Raw genomic sequence first — 24,029 nt, forward strand, 5'->3', positions numbered from 1 at the left:
CGCTCCTCCCCTCCCCTCTCCTCCCCTAACCTCTTCTCCTTTCCTGTCCTCTCCTCCCCTCTGTTCCTCCCCTCTCCTCCCCTAACCTCTGCTCCTCCCCTCCCTCTCCTCCCCTAACCTCCCCTCTGCTTCTCTCCTCCCCTCCCCTAACCTCCACTATTCTCCTCTCTCTGCTCTTCTCCTCTCCTCCCCTATTCTCCCCTCCGCTCCTCTCCTCCCTTTTCCTCTCCTCCTCCCCTAACCCCTCCCTACTCTCCTCTCCTATTCTCCCCTCCGCTCCTCTCCTCCCCTCCGCTCCTCTCCTCCCCTCTCTCCTCTCCTCCCCTATCCTCTCCTCTCCTCTCCTCTCCTCTCCTCTCCTCTCCTCTCCTCTCCTCCCCTAACCTCTCCTCTCCTCTCCTTTCCTCCCCCTATAGACCAGATGCAGCTGATCAGTGACCAGGGGGTGAACTATGTCTTGTATCCCTATTTCCCACATGTAGCCCCATCCTCCCCCGGTGTCGACTCCGCCTCTTTACAGCGAGCAGGCAGCCACAGTGCCGGAGGAAGCAGCCACAGCGCCGGAGGAAGCAGCCACAGCGCCGGAGGAAGTTATGGTCGTGGGGGTGCCAATAACTATGCTACAGTGGGCCCAGGCTATACAGCAGAGGCCTATGCTACAGACCCCTACACTGCAGATCCCTACCGTACACTACAGTACTGCCCATCTGTAGAGTCTCCTTACAGCAAATCTGGACCAGCCATGCCACCTGAGGGCACACTGGCTAGATCACCATCTATAGACTCCATACAGAAAGACCCGAGGTAGGATCAGGCATGCACACACACATGCACACACACACACATATGCACACACACTCATGCACAAACACACACATTCACGTACACACACACATACTCCTACACACACATCAATCACAATTTCAATCATAGTGTCTGACCTGCAAATCCCCATAGGTCTATCCTGTGGCGTTCACTGGCCTGTGTTACCACACATATTAATTCCCATGTTAATCGATCCCTGTCAATCGATCAATGTCAATCAATCAGCAACATACAGAGCTTTGTGGTGGGGCTGTAGAGACTAGTAGGAGAGCAGAGAGGTTCATTCTGGAGGGAACTGACAGTCATGTGTGACAGACAGTACTAGTGTTTACACTTGACCTCTCCTTGGGGGGTATTGATTTGAAAACATAGCAGGAGACTTTATACCACAGGAGGTTGGTGGCACCTTAATTGGGGAGGACGGGCTCGTAGTAATGGCTGGAGCAGAATAGGTGGAATGGTATCAAATACATCAAACACATGGTTTGATGCCATTCCATTTGCTCTGTTCCAGCCATTATTATGAGCCATCCACCCCTCAGCAGCCTCCACTGACACACACACACACACACAAACACACACAAACACACACACATAAACTGCTTACACACACGAAAGACAGAGAGAGACTGAAGTAGACATTACTGTACCAGCAGAGAGACATATATTTTCAGTCTCACTCTATCCACCTCTCCTTCCCACTGTGCTGTGTTGCAGCCCAGCCTTCTTGGTGTTTTTTATTTATTTTATTTCACCTTTATTTAACCAGGTAGGCTAGTTGAGAACAAGTTCTCATTTACAACTGCGACCTGGCCAAGATAAAGCATAGCAGTGTGAACAGACAACAACACAGAGTTACACATGGAGTAAACAATAAACAAGTCAATAACACAGTAGGGGGGAAAAATGAGTCTATATACATTGTGTGCAAAAGGCATGAGGAGGTAGGCAATAAATATGCCATAGGAGCGAATAATTACAATTTAGCAGATTAACACTGGAGTGATAAATCATCAGATGAACTTGTGCAAGTAGAGATACTGGTGTGCAAAAGAGCAGAAAAGTAAATAAATAAAAACAGTAAGGGGATGAGGTAGGTAAATTGGGTGGGCTGTTTACAGATGGACTATGTACAGCTGCAGCGATCGGTTAGCTGCTCAGATAGCAGATGTTTAAAGTTGGTGAGGGAAATAAAAGTCTCCAACTTCAGCGATTTTTGCAATTCGTTCCAGTCACAGGCAGCATAGAACTGGAAGGAAAGGCGGCCAAATGAGGTGTTGGCTTTTGGGATGATCAGTGAGATATACCTGCTGGAGCGCGTGCTACGGGTGGGTGTTGTTATCGTGACCAGTGAGCTGAGATAAGGCGGAGCTTGACCTAGCATGGACTTATAGATGACCTGGAGCCAGTGGGTCTGGCGACGAATATGTAGCGAGGGCCAGCCGACTAGAGCAAACAGGTCGCAGTGGTGGGTGGTATAAGGTGTTTTAGTAACAAAACGGATGGCACTATGATAAACTGCATCTAGTTTGCTGAGTAGAGTATTGGAAGTTATTTTGTAGATGACATTGCCGAAGTCGAGGATCGGTAGGATAGTTTTACTAGGGTAAGTTTGGCGGCGTGAGTGAAGGATGCTTGCGAAATAGAAAGCCGATTCTTGATTTGATTTTGGATTGGAGATGTTTAATATGAGTCTGGAAGGAGAGTTTACAGTCTAGCCAGACACCTAGGTATTTATAGATGTCCACATATTCTAGGTCGGAACCGTCCAGGGTGGTGATGCTAGTCGGGCGGGCGGGTGCAGGCAGCGAACGGTTGAAAAGCATGCATTTGGTTTTACTAGCGTTTAAGAGCAGTTGGAGGCCACGGAAGGAGTGTTGTATGGCATTGAAGCTCGTTTGGAGGTTAGACAGCACAGTGTCCAAGGAAGGGCCAGAAGTATACGGAATGGTGTCGTCTGCGTAGAGGTGGATCAGGGAATCGCCCGCAGCAAGAGCAACATCATTGATATATACAGAGAAAAGAGTCGGCCCGAGAATTGAACCCTGTGGTACCCCCATAGAGACTGCCAGAGGACCGGACAACATGCCCTCCGATTTACCACACTGAACTCTGTCTGCAAAGTAGTTGGTGAACCAGGCAAGGCAGTCATCAGAAAAACCGAGGCTACTGAGTCTGCCGATAAGAATATGGTGATTGACAGAGTCGAAAGCCTTGGCCAGGTCGATGAAGACGGCTGCACAGTACTGTCTTTTATCGATGGCGGTTATGATATCGTTTAGTACCTTGAGCGTGGCTGAGGTGCACCTGTGACCGGCTCGGAAACCGGATTGCACAGCGGAGAAGATACGGTGGGATTCGAGATGGTCAGTGATCTGTTTATTAACTTGGCTTTCGAAGACCTTAGATAGGCAGGGCAGGATGGATATAGGTCTGTAACAGTTTGGGTCCAGGGTGTCTCCCCCTTTGAAGAGGGGGATGACCGCGGCAGCTTTCCAATCCTTGGGGATCTCAGACGATATGAAAGAGAGGTTGAACAGGCTGGTAATAGGGGTTGTGACAATGGCGACGGATAGTTTCAGAAATAGAGGGTCTAGATTGTCTAGCCCAGCTGATTTGTGTGTTTCATTATTACCCTGCACTTGTCTTTCAATTAACCTGCTCCACTCCCAGTATATATATATATTTCTTTTTTTTCAGACAGTGTTCATGTTCAAATACCTTCATTAAGGAGAGAATAAGCCTGTGACTGGGCTAGCTCTCAGCAGCATCCATCAATCTATAGAGAGAGGGAGAGAGAGGAGGGATAGTGATGAAAGGAGGAATAGAGAGAAAGGAAGGAGAGAAGACGGTGATGATAGAGGGGCGTCGAGGACGCCGGGAGAGTTATTTAAGATACTCTTCAAAGAGGTAGGGTTTCAGACAGTTTCGAGAGATGGGTCCTGACTTTAGGGGGAATCCTGTTCTACCATTGGGGTGCCAGGACAGAGAAGAGCTTTGACTTGGCTGAAAGGGAGCTGCTCTCCCGTAGGGGTGGGAGGGCCTAGAGACCAGAGGTGGCGGAACGGAGTGCTCGGGTTGGGATGTAGTGTTTGAGCCTGAAGGTAGGGAGGGGCAGTTCCTCTTGCTGAAACGTTAAAATGTGATTGTGAAAAAGACAATTTTAGGGAAAACATTTAAGAGCTAGAGTTGTTGTACAGTCTAACAGCAGTGGATAGAGTGGGGTTTCTTGGGGGGCATTCGGGTAGTGATTCAGGACAGTTGGTGGCTGTTTCTCAGGAGCCTGGCAGTCACCTCTTTTGGAGGGAGAAGGTCATGCAGTGTTCAAGAGTGTGCATGTCCTTCACCAGGTGCACTGTGGTTGGACTGCTCCACCTCTGGAGATGATCCTCAGGGCCCTCCGCTGCAACCTGTCCAGTTGGGCCTGCTGCTTTTTGTTGCATCTAACAGCACTGGGTAGGCCATTTCTGGCGTTTTGAGGCCTTCCTCACTGACTGCTCCACGTGTGTGTCACCACTGAGGTTGGAATCTAGATGAAAACCAAGATAGTTGGTTGTTGATACTACTGGTACTTCCTGTCCTCCGAGGATTATTGGTGCAGGTTGTGGAGGTTCTCTTGGAAAACTAATCCGGATTTCCACAGACGTTTTCCCATTCAGGAGCATGTTGTTGGACACTTCCAGCTGCTTTGCCTCCAATCCCATGGAAGTGTTCTCCTGGATGCTGGTAGCGGTATGGCCTAGGACAGCCCTACATCATCAGTGTACCCAGTGTCCAAAGTGTCACTGAAGACAACTTTTCGGGTGGACATGTGAAGTAGAAACTGATATGGTGAGACAACGCCACCTTGTGGCATACCAGAGGTCACCTCTAACCAAGGGCTGAATGTGCCATTCGTCATCAACCCCTGCCTTCTTCCAGTGGTGGAGCTGAGGAGCCAGGCAATTAAACTTGGACACAGTTCAATGTCAGACAGATGTTGTGTGGTCTACTCAATCAAAGGCTTTGGGACAATAGTTGTTTTTTTGGAGTCTGTAGCTGTCAGCCAGTAGTAGTGCTTGACTTTGTGAGGTAGGCGTACTGGTTTGGGCACTCAGATAGAACTGGAATTCGTTTTTTCATGAGAGATTACAGAGTTAGAGATCGGCCTCCAGTCACTCGTTGTACATGGTTTTGACACTTTAGGTATGGGACACATATTGTCAGTCTTCCAGGCAGCAGGAACAGTCCCCTGCCCGTAGGTGGTGTTAACTATGTGTGTGATGACAGGGGCTAGATCTTGTGCTCTTTTAGTAGCCAGGCTGGAATGCCATCAGGCCCATACATTTTCTATAGGCTGGGTCTGGTCAGTGCTTGCTTTATTTGGCAAATGCTGCACACAGCTCAACCTACTTAGTAGGCAGGGGCATGGGCATGGGCAGGGGCATGGGCAGGGGCAGGGGCAGGGGCAGGGGCATGGGCATGGGGCAGGGGCATGGGCAGGGGCATGGGCAGGGGCAGGGGCATGGGCAGGGGCAGGGGCAGGGGCAGGGGCAGGGGCATGGGCAGGGGCAGGGGCATGGGCAGGGGCAGGGGCAGGGGCAGGGGCATGGGCATGGGCAGGGGCAAGGTGACAAGAGGTGTGGTGTTTGTGTTTGTCAACTCCTTCAACCTGTATTCTTAATATGATGTTTTCTTTCGTCCCAGTCCTTTGTTAATGAAGTCCCACCATTCATTTTCTTCTTTAGGTCCTGGATTTCAGTTTTGTAGTAGATTTTCTTTACTTTCTTGATAAGAATTTGCACTGTGTTTCTGAATTGTCTCTATTTCATTGTCCCCCCCCCCCCCCCCCCCCCCCCCATCTGTTGAGTTTTCTGTATTTTCCTGATGTTAGCCTTTATTCTCTCAGTCATCCAGGGCTTGTCCAGCGTTGTTGTTTTCTAATTTCTGATTGGCTTGCATACATCAAGTGTAGTTTGAATGCAGGAGTTGAATGGCTACACCTTTGCATCAATGCTCTCCACTTCATATATGGCAGACCATTCAGTATTGTCTATACACGAAGGCAAAGCCTCCTTTCTGTTCTGGGTTACCAGATGGCATTTTTGCCGCTGCACCTCACTTCTTCCCCCTGATGTTGCGTTTGGGGAGAACAGCAGACATTATGATCACTAGAGCTGAGAGGAGCAAGTACACTGGGGGTGTTGAAGTAATTTATTTATTTATATTGATCAGATCTAGGGTGGACTCCCCTTTAGTCTTGTTTCATGTCTGGATGGGAGTTTGTCAGCATCTTGATGGGCAGGTGATTCAAGTCTTCACACAGGATGAGACCCATTTGGGGAGAGCACATCCTGATCACATCAATGGTGTTGATAATGAGATAATCCACAGTGTTCTGCTGAAGTGTTTTGTCATGTGTCCATGGTGGATGTTGGAGTCCTCCCACCACCAGTTGAAACTGACCTGGGGAATGATTTAGGATGGAGCTGAAGCCACACACACTCAAACCCCTCTTTCTCCAGGTCAGTTCATCTCTTTGCCTGTATAATGTGATTCACATACATAGCAACGCCCCCTCCTCTCATCCCCTCTCTGGACCGTTTTAACAGCTGATAATCTTGTATGAAAATAAATTAATCTGGGATATATTCGTGGGTCCATTTTTCAGTGAGACATCCAATTTCTGCGTTTATTGACTGAGGAAGCAGTTCAAATTCATCCACGTTGCTTGTCAATGATCTTGAATTACAAACACGCACATTCAACGTTAAAGAGGCATTTTTGGATGTATTTGTGAAATCCCATATTTCAGTTAGAACTCTACATTCACGTGAACGATTGTGCTTCGGATGTATTTCAGGTCTGCGACCTTCGAATGTCAGTATCGATCGTCTGTCTGCCCTTATCGGCTGTATTTCCTCTCGCCCGGCTTCTTATCCCCAATCACTGAAATTTGTCTCAGATATGCAGTGCCAGTGGAGGTGAATGTGTTTTTTAAGTCCGTAGAAAATGCAATGAGTATTCCAAAATGTTTGTACAATCCATCATTGTCAGAGTCATGCTTAATCTGTTAAAAGAGCAGGAAAAGTACGCAGTGCGACTGAAAACAGCTATAAAAAAACTAACATTTCAAACTTATGTTACTCTCAAGCCTGGAAGCCACACCTAAAGCTGGCAGTTAGAAGGGAGATAGAGAGAGGTAGAGCAGAATAACAGACAGAGAGAGAGAGCTGTCTTCATATGCGGCATTCAGAGTCGGCCTTGAGAGGGAATGACTTCACTCAGAGAGAGAAATGAGAGAGAGAGAGCTGACTTCATATGCGGCATTCAGTGTCAGCCTTGAGAGGGAATGACTTCATTCAGAGAGCGAAATGAGAGCGAGAGGGAGAGCTTTTAATGTCCAAGGTGATCAGAGCTATTCACAGAACACTATTCACAGAAATACAGTATGATAGAATATGAATAGCTCTTTGCTTCCACACCACTCACATTCATTGTCCTCACTGAAGCCTGCCTGTCAGCTTGCTACTATAGTGTGTGTTTGTGTGCAACCTGGCATGTCGTATTATTCTGTATGTAAATCTGAAAGACATTTAGGATGATATGTTATATTTGGTATGGTTACATAAAACTAAAGGAGGGAAGTTGGTAGGGATGGGTGGGTGTATAATGCGGATGTCTAGCAACCCAAAAGTTCAAGTCTCATCACGGACAACTTTTGCATTTTAGCTACTTAGCAAGTTTTCAACTACTTACCACTTAGCATGTTAGCTAAACCTAACCCTACACTTAACCCTTTTAGCTAAGGCTCCACCTAGCCCTAACCTTAATCCTTTAACCTAACTCCTAAACGTAACCCTAACCCCTAGCCCAGCTAACATTAGTGAGCTAGCTAGTATTAGCCACCTACCCACCTACCTAGAATTCGTAACATATCATACGTTTGCAAATTAGTAACATATATGATTCGTTTGAGGAAACTAGGCGTATGTCGCGTGTCACTACTTCACAGGAGAGCCATTATGCTGCCCCGTAGTAGAACTGCATAAGTGTTGCTCTCCACTTTCTGGAGGACAGAGTTTTGAAATGAGTGGAATTAGAGTATGATAGCTAAGGAGATGGAGAAAACAACTGTCTCCGGATTACATCTTCAAACTAAGGGCAACCATGGCATCCTTGACAGTAACCATTTCAATAGAATGTTCATGATGTCACTGCGACAACTGTAGATAGACGTAGCTGGTAAATTCGCTCTGTCTATCTACTCCGATTTCAGAGCACTCTCGTCTGAGTGTGCCAGAGTGCAGAATAACTGACAAATTTACAAACGCTCAACATCCGGTCAGAAGTTTACATACATTAAGTTGAATGTGCCTTTAAACAGCTTGGGAAATTCCAGAAATTATGTCATGGCTTTAGAAGCTTCTGATAGGCTAATTGCCATCATTTGAGTCAATTGGAGGTGTACCTGTGGATGTCTTTCAAGGCCTAACTTCAAACTCAGTGGCTCTTTGCTTGACATCATGGAAAAATCAAAATAAATCAGCCAAGACCTCAGAAAAACAATTGTAGACCTCCACAAGTCTGGTTTGTCCTTGGGAGCAATTTCCAAACGCCTGAAGGTACCACGTCCATCTGTACAAACAATAGTACGCAAGTATAAACACCATGGGACCACGCAGCCATCATACCTCTCAGGAAGGAGACGCGTTCTGTCTCCTAGAGATGAACGTACTTTGGTGCGAAAAGTGCAAATCAATCCCAGAACAACAGCAAAGGACCTTGTGAATGTGCTGGAGGAAACAGGCACAAAAGTATCAATATCCACAGTAAAACAAGTCCTATATCGACATAACCTGAAAGGCTGCGCTACGCACTTCGGCACTCGGCGGTCCCATTCTGTGAGCTTGTGTGGCCTACCACTTCACAGCTGAGCCGTTGTTGCTCTTAGAAGTTTCCACTTCACAATAACAGCACTTCCAGTTGATCGGGGAAGCTCTAGAGGGGCAGAAATTTGATTAACTGTCTTGTTGGTAGGTGGAATCCTATGACGGTGCCAAGTTGAAAGTCATTGAGCTCTTCAGTACGGTGACCATTCTACTGGTCATGTTTGTATACGGAAATTGCATGGCTGTGTGCTCGATTTTGTACACCTGTCAGCAACGGGTGTGGCTGAAATAGCCAAATCTACTAATTCGAAAGGGTGTCCACATACTTTTGGCCAAGTGGTGTATATCTTAGCCAGCAGCTTGTGTTAAACCCCAGACAGTGTGTGAAAGTGGTTGGCTTTGTAACACATATGCTAAGGCAGCCCTCTGGGGCTGAAGCGCTTAGCGATGTAGTGTGTGAGTGTTCCCATAGGCCTGTTAGCGTCCTAGTTAAAAGGTCAGATGCCACCGTGTCGCCCCACATTACTAAACACTTCACCTAGAGGGCTACACACACATAAAAGAACGCACGCTCATATGTACACACACACACACATTACGGGAAGTCTAAAATATTCTTTATCTTTCAACTTGAGCTGTAAAACACATATTTTAATACGCAGCCACACGGCTGCACATTCTGCTATAGCATATGCACACACACCCAAACCCACCCTGCAACCCACGTCACACCAGACATGATACATTTGTAATAACATCATCCAGGCTGTTAGGAGGTGCTAACAAGGTTAGCTGCCATCAGAGGAAGAGAGTAGCAGTCTGTGAGATGGAGGAGAGGTGGAGAGGTGGAGGAGGTGTTCCTGAAGATGAAACAGAGGATGGAGTGAAAGGAGGAGGAGGAGGGAGGAGAGAGAGAGAGGAGGGAGGGGGAGGATTTGTCTATGTACTACAAATTCTACTCTGTGGCAAGAAAAGATGCATGTACTATATGTAGTACGTGTTACATGATGTGATACGATATATCATATGTTGTAAGCTACCATCATAGCTGATATGATTTAATATGATGTATCATACTGGAGTCAGATATAATCAGTGTGCTGGCTGTTTATTGTCACTATGGGTCCCATCACTGAGACAGCCTAATAAAAGGGAGCATGCTATTTATATAAGGTGTGGTTCACATTGGTCAGAGGGGTGTGCGCGTGTGTGTGTAGTTATGCGTGTGATGCTGCATTCTGATCGGCTAGCGTGAGCCTGACATTTTCCAATGAGTCAATTCAGCGAGAGGACAGTGTGTCACTGTCACTTTGTGTGTGTGTGTGTGTGTGTGTGTGTGTGTGTGTGTGTGTGCCTGCGTGCGTGCGTGTCTAACCACGAGGTGATTTCTCTGGGGAATGGTACACCGCATGATACACTGAGACCTGGAGGAGAGCTGTCATCATTACGCAGGAGGTTGTGTGTGTGTGTGTGTGTGTGTGTGTGTGTGTGTGTGTGTGTGTGTGTGTGTGTGTGTGTGTGTGTGTGTGTGTGTGTGTGTGTGTGTGCGTGCCGTGTACAGCGTCATATGGTTTATGTATTACTGTGTGAGAGGATCTCCTTTAAATGAAAATTGAGGCCCAATTTTGAGCTACGTGTGAGCTAAGTGCCGTTTTCTATGGAATGAATTCACATGCTATATGAGATACAATATCCAGCCACTCATACCATACTGATATTTTGCAGTCCTTGTACCTAGGAGATGTTTGAGGGTGTGTCGTATGTGTTTTTTTGTGTGGACTGTAGCTATAAAGATGACCTTTTCTTCAGTGCTGCTCTTTATTGTACTGTATATGTGGTATTGTATTGTGGTGTTGTAGTGAATGGATGTGGAGAGAGAAGTGGGACTGTTGTGTGAATATGACAGTGTGATATGAAATAAACCCGAGGCTATTGTAAGGCAGACACTAGGGACACACGGGAGCTTCGTTCATATAGTTAGACACTGGTGCTACTGTACAACCCGTCCATGCTTTTTGTCTCTGTTATTATTCTGTCGTTTTCCCTCAGAGAAAGGGAGAGAGAGACCAGAGGGAGATAAAGGGAAGAGAGAGAGATGGTGAGAGAGAAAAGAAAAAGAGGGAGGTAGAGGGAGAGAAAGAAGAAGAAAAGGAGAGAGTAGATAGAGGTCAAAGAGAATAGGAAGGAAGAAGGAGAGGAGGATAAAAAGAGTTAGATGGAGGAGAGAGCTGGAGGAGGGGAAGGAGATGAAGGAGAAGAGAGAGGGGGAGGAGATAGAGAAGAGAGGGGGAGGAGATGAAGGAGAGGAGAGAGGGGGAGGAGATGAAGGAGAGGAGAGAGGGGAAGGAGATGAAGGAGAGGAGAGAGGGGGAGGAGATGAAGGAGGAGAGAGGGGGAGGAGATGAAGGACAGGAGAGAGGGGGAGGAGATGAAGGAGAGGAGAGAGGGGGAGGAGATGAAGGAGATGAGAGAGGACACACTCTTTTGGCTCTCAGCACGGCCCAGGGGTAATTTCCTCTCCACATGAGAAATGCATGCTGGGATATGGAATCACCTCCGAGGGAGGGTAATGATGCATCACCAGAACCTTGGCCCTGAGGAGCTGTGTGTGTGTGTTGTGTTTGTGTGTGTGTTGTGTTTGTGTGTGTGTTTTGTGTCTGTGTGTGTGTGTGTGTGTGTGTGTGTGTGTGTGTGTGTGTGTGTGTGTGTGTGTGTGTGTGTGTGTGTGTGTGTGTGTGTGTGTGTGTGTGTGTGTGTGTGTGTGTTGTGTTTGTGACTTGGCCATCTTTCCTAACTGTTGTAAGTAAGTTGCCCGTTGTGGTAATTTTTTTCTCTGAGTGGTTGCTCTCTGTGTGTGTGTGTGTGTGTGTGTGTGTGTGTGTGTGTGTGTGTGTGTGTGTGTGTGTGTGTGTGTGTGTGTGTGTGTGTGTGTGTGAGCGCCCTTGCATGTGTGTGTGTCTGACTGTGTCTGTACATGGTGTTAAGGAGCCATTCTACTAGTTATCTTCTCTGTTGTGATGATGATGCTATAGTTTAACAGAGGGCCTAGGTCTGGACTATCCCTGGAGAGAGGACAGAGTCTGGAGGAGGATCGGGGGACTGGAGCCATGCTAGCCACATGTTATTCACATACCTTAAGATTTCATTTAAAAGCAGAGCATTAAATTGCATTTTGTCTCTTTTAATAGCCGGACATTGGAACACATTTCTGCAAATAAACGCCTGTTTCAAATAAATGCCTGGTCTAAATGAATTGTTTACGAGGTTACCGTGGACACATCTCTGAAGCACGAATATCGGGGGTGTACGATAGGCAGCCTAGTCTGATCTGCGATGGATTTGTTATTAGAGTGTTTATACTGGTCATACTGGTCACAGTACACAGTGTGGCGGTCTTCTCAACATTTTATTGAGTAAAAGCTGTGTGCATTTAGTAAATAGACACCTGGCTCAAATAGAAACAGGTTTCTAATAAGCGGCTGTTCTGTTGATTGATTGAAGCTAATAAACTGCCAAGCTATTAATTGAAGTTTATAGTCGTAGCAAATAGGCTTTTTGAAGTGATGATGGGTGATGACAGTGATACTTGTGGTGATTGTTGTGAATTTGTTGATGATGCTGAAGATGATGATTAGTTGAGCAGTTTGATTGACACAAATTACTTTGTCACCATTGTTTCTTTCTGGAGCTGAACAGAAGTGATGAGTGAAACCCTTGACTGCAGCAAGATCACTGTGAAGTGTTTTGTTTTGGTAATCATCAGTTGAAAAGGGGGAGAGGGTAGGGATAGAGGAAAGCGAGAGGGGAGAGATAGAGGAGAGAGAGAGAGAGAGAGTGAGGAAATGGAGGAAGGCTCAATTTGACAGAGACAAAACATCAGACATGAACAGAAGACAAGGACATAATTGTTGCTTTCATTGTTGAAAGGTGCTTTCTCTTCTCGCTATTCCCCTACTCTCTCGCTCGCTCCTTCTCCTTCTCTCTGTATTGTGTGAAGCAGCGTCAGTAGATGAAGCTGTCAGTGTGTGTGTGTGCATCATGTCAATGGTGTTTACTGTAATTACTGCCTCTGGCAGCTCTTCCATTAACATCCATCACACACTCACCTAAAAGAAATAGTCATATACACTGGACAGGTGCAGTGAAATGTGTTGTTTTACATGGTCATACTGTAGTAGTACGGCACCCCCGGAGCAAACCTTACCTTGCCGGCTCTGGTATTTGTACCAGTGACCTTTTGGTTACTGGCCCAATGCTCTAACCGCTAGGCTAGCTGCCGCACAAACACACACACACACACACACACACACACACACACACACACACACACACACACACACACACACACACACACACACACACACACACACACACACACGCACACGCACACGCACACGCACACGCACACGCACACGTGCACACATGCACACATGCACACAAACCCCCCACAACACCTAATCTATAGCTCAATGAGGTATCGGGTACTCAAGGTTAATATATGAATGCGTATGTGTCAGCTACTTCACACACCCTCTCCTGACATTGCCACTGCCACACATACACACACACACGCACAAACACACAGACACAGACACACACACACACACACCGCCACTTCACACATCCTATTGTGACATTGCCATCGTATTAAGGGGGATTATTGTAAAATGGCAGCTAGGCAGAATCCTATCTCCACGTTTCTCCTCTCTTCACTTGGATTAAAGGAAAATGTGCACCTGTCATGTTTATGGAAAGTTCTATATTACATTAAAAGTACTATATTGCATAGGCAGCAGACGGTAAGGTCAGGGAGTTGTATATCTTGTTTGAAGTTTGTCTTGTTTTATCAAATCAAATTCAAATCAAAATCAAATCAAATTTTATTGGTCACATATACATATTTAGCAGATGTTATTGCGGGTGTAGCAAAATGCTTGTGTTCCTAGCTCCAACAGTGCAGTAGCATCTAACAATTCACAACAATACACACAAATATAAAAGTAAAAGAATGGAATTAAGAAATGCATAAATATTAGATTGAGCAATGTCGGAATGGCATTGACTAAAATACAGTAGAATAGAATACAGTATATACAGCGACTTACGAAAGTATTCACCCCCTTGGCATTTTTCCTATGCTGTTGCCTTACAACCTTGAATGAAAATAGATTTTTGGGGGGGTTTGTATCGTTTGATTTACACAACATGCCTACCACTTTGAAGTGGAGCAAACAAGCAATAAGACAAAAAAACAGAAAACTTGAGCGTGCATAACTATTCAAGCCCCTCCCCAAAGTCAATACATTGTAGAGCCACCTTTTGCAGCAATTACAGCTGCAAGTCTCTTGGGGTATGTCTCTATGAGCTTGGCACATCTAACCACTGGGATTTTTGCCCATTCTTCAAGGCAGAACTGCTCCAGCTCCTTCAAGTTGGATGTGTTCTGCTGGTGTACAGCAATCTTTAATTCACACCACAGATTCTCAATTGGATTGAGGTCTGGGCTTTGACTAGGCCATTCCAAGACCTTTAAATGTTTCCCCTTAAACCACTCGAGTGTTGCTTTAGCAGTATGCTTAGGGTCATTGTCCTGCTGGAAGGTGAACCTCCGTCCCAGTCTCAAATCTCTGGAAGCCTGAATTGTCCTGTATTTAGCACCATCCATCATTCCTTCAGTTCTGACCAGTTTCCCAGTCCCTGCAGATGAATAAAATCTCCACAGCATGATTCTGCCACCACCATGCTTCACTGTGGGGATGGTATTCTCGGGGTGATGAGAGGTGTTGGATTTTTGCCAGACATAGCGTTTTAGTCTCATCTGACAAGAGTACTTCCACATGCCTTTTGGCGAACACCAAACGTGTTTGCTTATTTTTCTGGCCACTCTTCCATAAAGCCCAGCTCTGTGGAGTCTATGACTACAAAGTGGTCCTATGGACAGATACTCCAATCTTTGCTGTGGAGCTTCGCAGCTCCTTCAGGTTTATCTTTGGTCTCTTTGTTGCCTCTCTGATTATTAATGCCCTCCTTGCCTGGTCTGTGAGTTTTGGTGGGCGGCCCTCTGTTGGCAGGTTTGTTGTGGTGCCATATTCTTTAAACGTTTTAATTATAGATGTAATGGTGCTCTGTGGGATGTTCAAAGTTTCTGATATTTTTTTATAAACTAACCCAGATCTTTACTTATCCACAACTTTGTACCTGACCTGTTTGGAGAGGTCATTGGTCTTCATGGTACCGCTTGCTTAGTGGTGTTGCAGACTCTGGGGCCTTTCAGAACAGGTGTGTATATATATACTGAGAGCATGTGACAGATCATGTGACACTTAGATTGCACACAGGTGGACTTTATTTAACTAATTATGTGACTTCTGAAGATAATTGGTTGCACCAGATCTTATTTAGGGGCTTCATAGCAAAGGGGGTGAATACATATATACCCACCACTTTTCAGTTTTTTATTTTTTAGAATTTTTTGAAACAAGTGATTTTTTTCATTTCCCTTCACCAATTAAAAATCAATTTAAATTACAGGTTGTGGCCTCCCGAGTGGCTCAGTGGTCTAAGGCACTGCTAGCTGTGCCACTAGAGATTCTGGGTTTGAGTCCAGGCTCTGTAGCAGCCTGCCGCGACCGGGAGGTCCTTGGGGCGGCGCACAATTGGCCCAGCGTCGTCCGGGTTGGGGTGGGCATGGCTGGCAGGGATATCCTTCTCTCATCGCGTACTAGCGACTCCTGTGGCGTGCCAGGCGCAGTGCACGCTGACACGGTCGCCAGGTGTACTGTGTTTCCTCCAACACAGTGGTGCGGCTGGCTTCTGGGTTGGATGGGCATTGTGTGAAGAAGCAGTGCGGCTTGGTTGGGTTGTGTTTCGGAGGACGCATGGCTCTCGACCTTCGCCTCTCCCGAGTCCATACGGGAGTTGCAGCAATGAGACAAAACTGTAACTAATACCCGTTGGATACCATGAAATTGGGGAGAAATAAGGGGTGAAAAATACAAAAACAAAAAACAAAACAAAAATTACAGGTTGTAATGCAACAAAATAGGAAAAATGCAAAGGAGGATGAATACTTTTGCAAGGCACTGTACATATGAGATGAGTAAAGCAGTATGTAAACATTATTTAAACATTTTTAAAGCGACTAGTGTTCCATTATTAAAGTAGCCAGTGAGTCCAAGTCTATGTAAATAGGGCAGCAGCCTCTAAGGTGCAAGGTTGCGTAACCGGGTGGAAGCCGGCTAGTGATGGCTATTTAACTGTCTGATGGCCTTGAGATAGACACTGTTTTTCAGTCTCTCGGTCCCAGCTTTGATGCACCTGTACTGACCTCGCCTTCTGGATGATAGCGGGGTGAACAGGCCGTGGCACGGGTGTTTGATGGCCTTCCTGTGACATCGGGAGCTGTAGGTGTCCTAGAGGACAGGTAGTTTGCCCCGGTGATGAGTTGGGCAGACCGCACCACCCTCTGGAGAGCCCTGCGGTTGCGGGCGTTGCAGTTCCCATACCAGATGGTGATACAGCCCAAAAGGATGCTCTCAATTGTGCATCTGTAAAGAGTTTGTGAGGGTTTTAGTGGCCAAGCCAGATTTCTTCAGCCTCCTGAGGTTGAAGAGGCGCTGTTGCGCCTTCTTCACCACACTATCTGTGTGGGAGGACCAATTCAGATTGTCAGTGATGTGTATGTCGAGGAACTTGAAGCTTTCCACCTTCTTCACTGCGGTCCCGTCAATGTGGATAGGGGTCCACGATCAGCTCCTTTGTTTTGTTGACGTTGGGTGAGAGATTATTTTCCTGGCACCACTCTCCCAGGGCCCTCACCTCCTCCCTGTAGGCTGTCTCATCATTGTTGGTAATCAGGCCTACTACTGTTGTGTCTGCAAACGTGATGATTGAGTTGGAGGCGTGCGTGGCCACGCAGTCATGGGTGAACAGGGAGTACAGGAGTGGGCTGAGCACATAACCTTGTGGGGCCCCTGTGTTGAGGATCAGCAAAGTTTCCTACCTTAAAACTTCTTGCGAATATAGGGGGTGCTGTTTCGACTTAGCATAAATCGGTCTCCAGATTAAACTGCCTAGTACTCAATTCTTGCTCGTACAATATGCATATTATTATCATTATTGGATAGAAAACACTCTCTAGTTTCTATAGCCGTTGGAATTATGCCTCTGAGTGAAACAGAACTCCTTCTACAGCACTTTTCATGACAGGGAGTGAGATTTCAGAAATCTTGGCCCCTGTTCCCAGGTCAGTTTTAATGTCCCTGTAAATGCTATGGAGAAACAAACACTGCCTACGTCTTCCTCTAGATGTCAGTAAGTGGTGACGCTTTGAATGGAGTCGATTGCGCAATCAGGGCCTGTATAAAACACCAATGACCGGAAGTAGCTTTCTTTTCGTCTCTGCGCCTGACGCACGATGGACGTCGGACTTGCCTCCTTCCAAGCTGTTGTTTAGCCAGTAATATTTCTCCGGTCATGTTTTTACTCGTTATAGGTGTTAAAAACATCATAAGGTAGTTAATTTGAACCGTTTTATAGCAATTTATATCCGTTTAGGGCGATTTTATGGCATTTCTGTGTGACGCACTTCGAGGAGCTGGGCACTTTTCGAGTGCATGGTGAACGTTAGTGGCCATTTCGACGGGACAAGAGGGCATCTTTCGACCAAAAGACGATTAGAACGGAGAAAGGATTCATTGCCCAAGATTCTGATGGAAGAACAGCTCATAGTAAGAACTATTTATGATGATAAATCGTGTTTCTGTCGAAAAATGTTAAACGCTTATGCCGCCATTTTCTTTGGTGTAGCTTCGCTTTGGCGCAACCTGTATTGAAAAGTAAGGATCATTTAAAAAATGTAATTCAGCGATTGCATTAAGAACTAAATTGTCTATCAATCGCTGTCCACCCTGTATTTTTTAGTCAAGTTTATGAGTATTTATGTATAAGACTAGATCACTGTCCAATATGGCACCCGACATTTTCTGACCAGCTTGGCTACTTTTCTCATTGTATAACCACGATTTTGGTGGCTAAATATCCACATTTTCGAACAAACTCTATATGTTTGTTGTAATATGATGTTACAGGAGTGTCATCTGAAGAATTCTGAGAAGGTTAGTGAAAAATATTAATACATTTTGGTGGTGATAATGCTATCGCTCTTTTTGCCGTGAATCAATGCTGGGGTAATGTTTGCACATGTGCCATGCTAATATAACGATTTATTGTGTTTTCGCTGTAAGACACTTAGAAAATCTGAAATATTGTCTGGATTCACAGGATCTGTGTCTTTCAATTAGTGTACGCTGTATATTTTTAAGAAATGTTTTATGATTAGTAATTAGGTAATACACGTTGCTCTCTGTATTTATTCTAGTCGAGTTGTGATGGTGGGTGCAATTGTAAACTATGATTTATACCTGAAATATGCACATTTTTCTAACAAAACCTATCCTATACAATAAATATGTTATCAGACTGTCATCCGATGAGGTTTTTTCTTGGTTAGTGGCTATCGATATCTTTATTTGGCCGAATTGGTGATAGCTACTGATGCAGTAAGAAAATGGTGGAGTAAGAAAATTGTTGTCTTTTGCTAACGTGGTTAGCTAATAGATTTACATATTGTGTCTTCCCTGTAAAACATTTTACAAATCAGAGATGATGGCTTGAATCACAAGATCTGTATCTTTCATTTGGTGTCTTGGACTTGTGATTTCACGAACATTTTATTTTATGATATCCCTGTAACTTTAGGCTAGGCTATGCTAGTCAGGTTTTGTGTTGGGGGTGCTCCCGGATCCGGGTTTGTGAGGCGTTAGAGTTAACTACCTGGGGGTGGCCCGTCAGGAAATCCAGGACCCAGTTGCACAGGGCGGGGTTCAGACCCAGGGCCCTGAGCTTCATGATGAGCTGGAGGGTACAATGGTGTTCAATGCTGAGCTATAGTCAATGAACAACATTCTTACATAGGTATTCCTCTTGTCCAGAGCGGATAGTGCAATGTGGATCTATTGGGGTAGTAAGAAAATTGAAGTGGGTCTAGGGTGTCAGGTAAGGTAGATGTGATATGATCCTTAACTAGCCTCTCAAAGCACTTCATGATGACAGAAGTGAGTGGTACAGGGCGATAGTCATTTAGTTCAGTTACCTTTGCTTTCTTGGGTACAGGAACAATGGTGGACATCTTGAAGCAAGTGGGGACAGCAGACTGGGATAAGGAGAGATTGAATATGTCCGTAAACATTCCAGCCAGCTGATCTGCGCATGCTCTGAGGCTAGAGGCTAGAGATCCCGTCTGGGCCGGCATCCCTGCGAGGGTTAACAGCTTAAACGTCCTACTCATTTCGGCAATTTGAGAAGGAGAGCCCACAGTCCTTGGTAGCGGGCCTCGATGGTGGTACTGTGTTATCCTCAAAGCGGGCGAAGAAGGTGTTTAGCTTGTCCGGGAGCAAGACGTCGGTGTCTGCGACGTGGCTGGTTTTCCCTTTGTAGTCTGTGATTGTCTGTAGACCCTGCCACATACGTCTCGTGTCTGAGCCGTTGAATTGCGACTCCACTTTGTCTCTGTACTGACGTTTTGCCTGTTTGATTGCCTTACAGAGGGAATAACTACAATGTTTGTATTCGGCCATATTCTCAGTCACCTTTCCATGGTTAATTGTGGTGGTTTGCGCTTTCAGTTTTGCACGAATGCTGCCATCTATCCACGGTTTCTGGTTTGGGTAGGTTTTAATAGTCACAGTGTGTGTAACATCTCCTATACACTTCCTGATGAACTCACTGTCACTGTATCCGTGTATTCGTTGATGTTATTCTCAGAGGCCACCTGGAACATATCCCAGTCCGAGTGATCAAAACAATCTTGAAGCATGAATTCTGATTGGTCAGACCAGCGTTGAATAGACCTTAGCATGGGTACTTCCTGTTTGAGTTTCTGCCTCTAGGAAGGGAGGAGCAAAATGGAATCGTGTTCAGATTTGCCAAAGGGAGGGCGGGGGAGGGCCTTGTAGGCATTTCAAAAAAGTTGAGTGGAAGGGGCCCAATGGTTTAGCAGTGCGAGTACTACAGTCAATGAGTTGGTAGAACTTCGGTAACATTTTCCTCAAATTTGCTTTGTTAAAATCCCCAGCTACAATAAATGCATCCTCAGGAATGTGGTTTCCAGTTTGCATAAAGTCACCACTTTCATGAGAAATACAGATGAGTTGAATATCTTGTTTGCCGATGTCATGTAAAAGTTAAGCACAATCTTGCAGACATTAAGGTCAGTGAGTTTGATATCTTGTTTCAGCAAGGTCCTCTTGCATGCGCTCCATCATACATTAATAAAGACCTTTATCTCTGTTTCTGGTTTGATGCTCTCATTTGAAAGCTGAGCCCAGACTTGCATAAAGACGTTAATGTCAGTGAGTTGTATATCTGGTATGTGAGAGAGGCATGAGGATCTTGACCTTTGGAAGAACAATATGGAGCAACTCAAGTGTTCATTGTCTCTTATTAGATGAGGAAGCCATCGATCTGGAATATTCTGGAGTGGAAGAGTTGAATAAAGAAGAAATCAGTATGTCTAACTTTTGAGATAGATGCTCTGTATATCTCTTCCTCCATCACCCCCTCGATCTCTCTTTCAATATAATGTCATCTCTTCACCTCTCACTCCCTCTCTTCTTCCGTCTCTCTCTCCATCATTCCTTCATTGAGAGGCAACAGGAAATGGTGATGATTGTTGAAGTCGAGAGCATTCATCCAGAATTTAGAGTGGAAGTGTTTTCTCTCTCTTTCTTTCTCGCTCGCTCTCTTTTTCCCCCCTGCCCTGCAGGGTGTGTGTGGCCCCAGAGGCTTCGATCTTATTCATCATACTAATGATGTGATACTGTGTGTTTGTGTGTGTAAAATCATCAAAGGCTCTCTCTATAAGCTAGATGAAGCATTTGCTGCAAGGGAGCGATGGAAGGAGAGATGGAAGGAGGGAGGTAAAGGGAGGGATGGAAGGAAGGAGAGAGGTACAACGAGGGAAGGGAGGAGGGAGGTAAAGGGAGCGATGGAAGGAGGGAGGTAAAAGGAGAGATGGAAGGAGGGAGGTAAAGGGAGGGATGGAAGGAGGGACACAAAGGGATGGATGGAAGGGGGGAGGTAAAAGGAGAGATGGAAGGAGGGAGGTAAAAGGAGAGATGGAAGGAGGGAGGTTAAGAGAGGGATGGAAGGAGGGAGGTAAAAGGAGAGATGGAAGGAGGGAGGTAAAAGGAGAGATGGAAGGAGGGAGATAAAGGGAGGGATGGAAGGAGGGAGGTAAAATGAGAGATGGAAGGAGGGAGGTAAAGGGAGGGATGGAAGGAGGGAAGGGAGGTAAAGGGAGGGATGGAAGGAGGGAAGGGAGGTAAAGGGAGGGATGGAAGGAGGGAAGGGGGGTAAAGGGAGGGATGGAAGGAGGGAGGTAAAAGGAGAGATGGAAGGAGGGAGGTAAAGGGAGGGATGGAAGGAGGGAGGTAAAAGGAGAGATGGAAGGAGGGAGTGAATGGGAGGGATGGAAGGAGGGAGGTAAAAGGAGAGAAGAAGGAGGGAGGTAAAGGGAGAGATGGAAGGGGGGAGGGAAGGGAAGGGGGGTAAAGGGAGAGATGGAAGGAGGGAGGTAAAAGGAGAGATGAAGGAGGGAGGTAAAGGGAGAGATGGAAGAAGGGAAGGGAAGGGAGGTAAAGGGAGAGATGGAAGAAGGGAAGGGAAGGGAGGTAAAGGGAGAGATGGAAGGAGGGAGGTAAAAGGAGAGCGGAAGGAGGAGGTAAAGGGAGAGATGGAAGGGGGAGGGAAGGGAAGGGAGGTAAAGGGAGAGATGGAAGGAGGGAGGTAAAAGGAGAGATGAAGGAGGGAGGTAAAGGGTGGGATGGAAGGAGGGAGGTAAAGGGAGGGATGGAAGGAGGGAGGTAAAAGGAGGGATGGAAGGAGGGAGTGAATGCCCTTGTGTCTGAGTCATCAGACAAGATCTTTTGTTTTCTTACTCCTCTCCCCATTATGACATTGTGTGTATGCTTGTGTGTGCGTGTGTGTGTGATTGTATGACCTCACCCCTCATCTCCAGTCCTGTCGAGGGACAGATCTATAATGTGTTTGTCCTGTCCTGTATTGACTGCCTGTCCTGTGTGGCCTGCCAGTGAAGTGTTACATTACTTCCTCACACCCTATAATAACACTAACACACGCTTTATCTCACACACTCTTAAGACTGTTATATTATCTCTATTATACAGTACAATATATACAGCCAAGGTCTAGTCACTCTCAACACCTTGGAAAAATACATTAACAAAGAAACACACACACATTCACGTCAGTAATATTTTCAATACTCTCACTGATAGCATAACAACCATTACGCAACAAGCCACATTTATAAGAATTGAGATGTCAGTCATCACAGTACCATTCCCACCACCTCTTTTCTCTACCTCTCTACTTATCTCAATAGTTCCCTCTCTCTTTCTTCCTCTCTCTTTCTCTTTTTCTTTCTCTTTTTCTCTCTTCTTCTTCCTGTCACTTTTTCCTCATTCTTTCTCTCTCTCTCTCTCTTTTCTCTCCCCCTTTCTTTCTGAAGTGGCTGGCTGGGTTTAGCCTTGGTTAATCCTTCTGAAGTTTGTGTGAGTGCAAGCAGGTGTAGCGGTGTGTGACGCACACACACACACACACACACACACACACACACACACACACACACACACACACACACACACACACACACACACACACACACACACACACAGCAGTAGCTATATGAATGCAGAGCACTCTGCTCTGTATGACTCAGAGAATTAAACCCTCAGTTATATTACAGCTTCTGACTGCTAAAACCTAGACACACACACCTGCACACACACTGCTCATATAAATATGAATGAATATTTTAACATTGCAGGTGGTTTGTTTACTTGAGATGGTCAATAGTGGTAAAAAGAAAACTGTTCACCTTATTTGTATCGTACCTGAATACCTGTTTTTCTATTGTTGAGGTGTGTGCTGTTGTTAGCTAGCAGCTTCCTTCACTGTAATACGTCTTATTGCCTCTGTGGGCTTGTCTGAAGAGAATACCAGGCAGGTGCACATGCTAATCATAGTCATATTAGTTTGGTTTTAGCAGTAGAGGATCTCATTTTCTCTCCACCCACCCACCCACACACATACAAACAAACACTTACAGGCAACTGCCAAAATAAAGGAAACACTTACGTAAATTAGGGATACAAAGTATATTGAAAGCAGGTGTTTCCACACAGGTATGCTTCCTGAGTTAATAAAGCAATAACATCCCATCATGCTTAGGGTTATGTATAAAAATGACCAGTTGCTACCATGGCTAGAAGAGGAGATCTGTGTGTGTGTGGGTGTGGGTGTGGGTGTGGGTGTGGGTGTGGGTGTGGGTGTGTGTGTGTGTGTGTGTGTGCGCATGCGCGTTTGTCTCAGTCACTAGAGCTCAACCCAATTGAACACTTATGGGAGATTGTGCCCTGACACCTGAGACAGCGTTTTCCACCACCATCAACAACACACCAAATTAAGGTATTTCTCGTGGAAGAATGGCGTTGCATCCCTCCAATTGTAACAGTCCTGACCTATTTATGTTAGTTTTTATGTGTTTTTGGTCAGGGCATGTGTTTTGGGTGGGCAGTCTATGTTATCTGTTTCTATGTTGGTTTCGGTTTGCCTGGTATGGCTCTTGATTAGAGGCAGGTGGTTTGCATTTTCCTCTAATCAAGAGTCATATTTAGGTAGGGCATTCTCACTGTTTGTTTGTGGGTGATTGTCTCCTGTGATGTCTTCGTTATGTTCGATGTATTCACTTTTGGAGCTGTTTGGCTGTTCGTTCGTTTTGATGTACGTTCCTGTTCGTGAGTTTACGTTTGTTGATGTGAGTTTATGTTCAGGTTCCGTTGTACGTCGTTTTCTTATTTTGTAGTTTGTTAAAGTGTTTGTTTTCGTGTCATCAGTTTTTCGTATTAATAATAAAGATGGCATATTTCCCTGACTCCGCATATTGGTCTGAAGATCCTTCTCTCCTCACCTCATCCGAGGATGAGGAAAGCGACAGCAATTACAGAATCACCCACCAAAATACAGAGACCAAGCGGTATGGGAATGCTCGACGGAGCAACAAGGACTTTTGGACTTGGGAGGAGATCCTGGACGGTAGAGGACCTTGGGCTCAACCAGGGGAATATCGCCGTCCAAAGGAGGAATTGGAAGCAGCGAAGGTGGAGCGGCGCTGGTATGAGGAGGCAGCTAGGAGACGTGGATGGAAGCCGGAGATTCAAGCTCGTAACCGGAATTATGAGGGGACTCGTC

The 24,029-nt window shown here is 45.8% G+C and overlaps 1 protein-coding gene across 2 annotated transcripts in view; it reads left to right on the top strand.

Moving 5' to 3' along the window:
- LOC129822965 (catenin delta-2-like) overlaps positions 1–24,029 on the top strand; it is a 379,787-nt gene that overhangs the window by 204,624 nt on the left and 151,134 nt on the right. For both annotated transcript variants that reach the window (XM_055881562.1, XM_055881564.1), the window contains one exon: positions 483–804. In XM_055881562.1, the coding sequence (XP_055737537.1) occupies positions 483–804 (322 nt within the window). The remainder of the gene's footprint in view (positions 1–482; positions 805–24,029) is intronic.

This window comes from Salvelinus fontinalis, chromosome 25 (genome assembly GCF_029448725.1).
Source record: "Salvelinus fontinalis isolate EN_2023a chromosome 25, ASM2944872v1, whole genome shotgun sequence".
Taxonomy (NCBI): Eukaryota; Metazoa; Chordata; class Actinopteri; order Salmoniformes; family Salmonidae; genus Salvelinus; species Salvelinus fontinalis.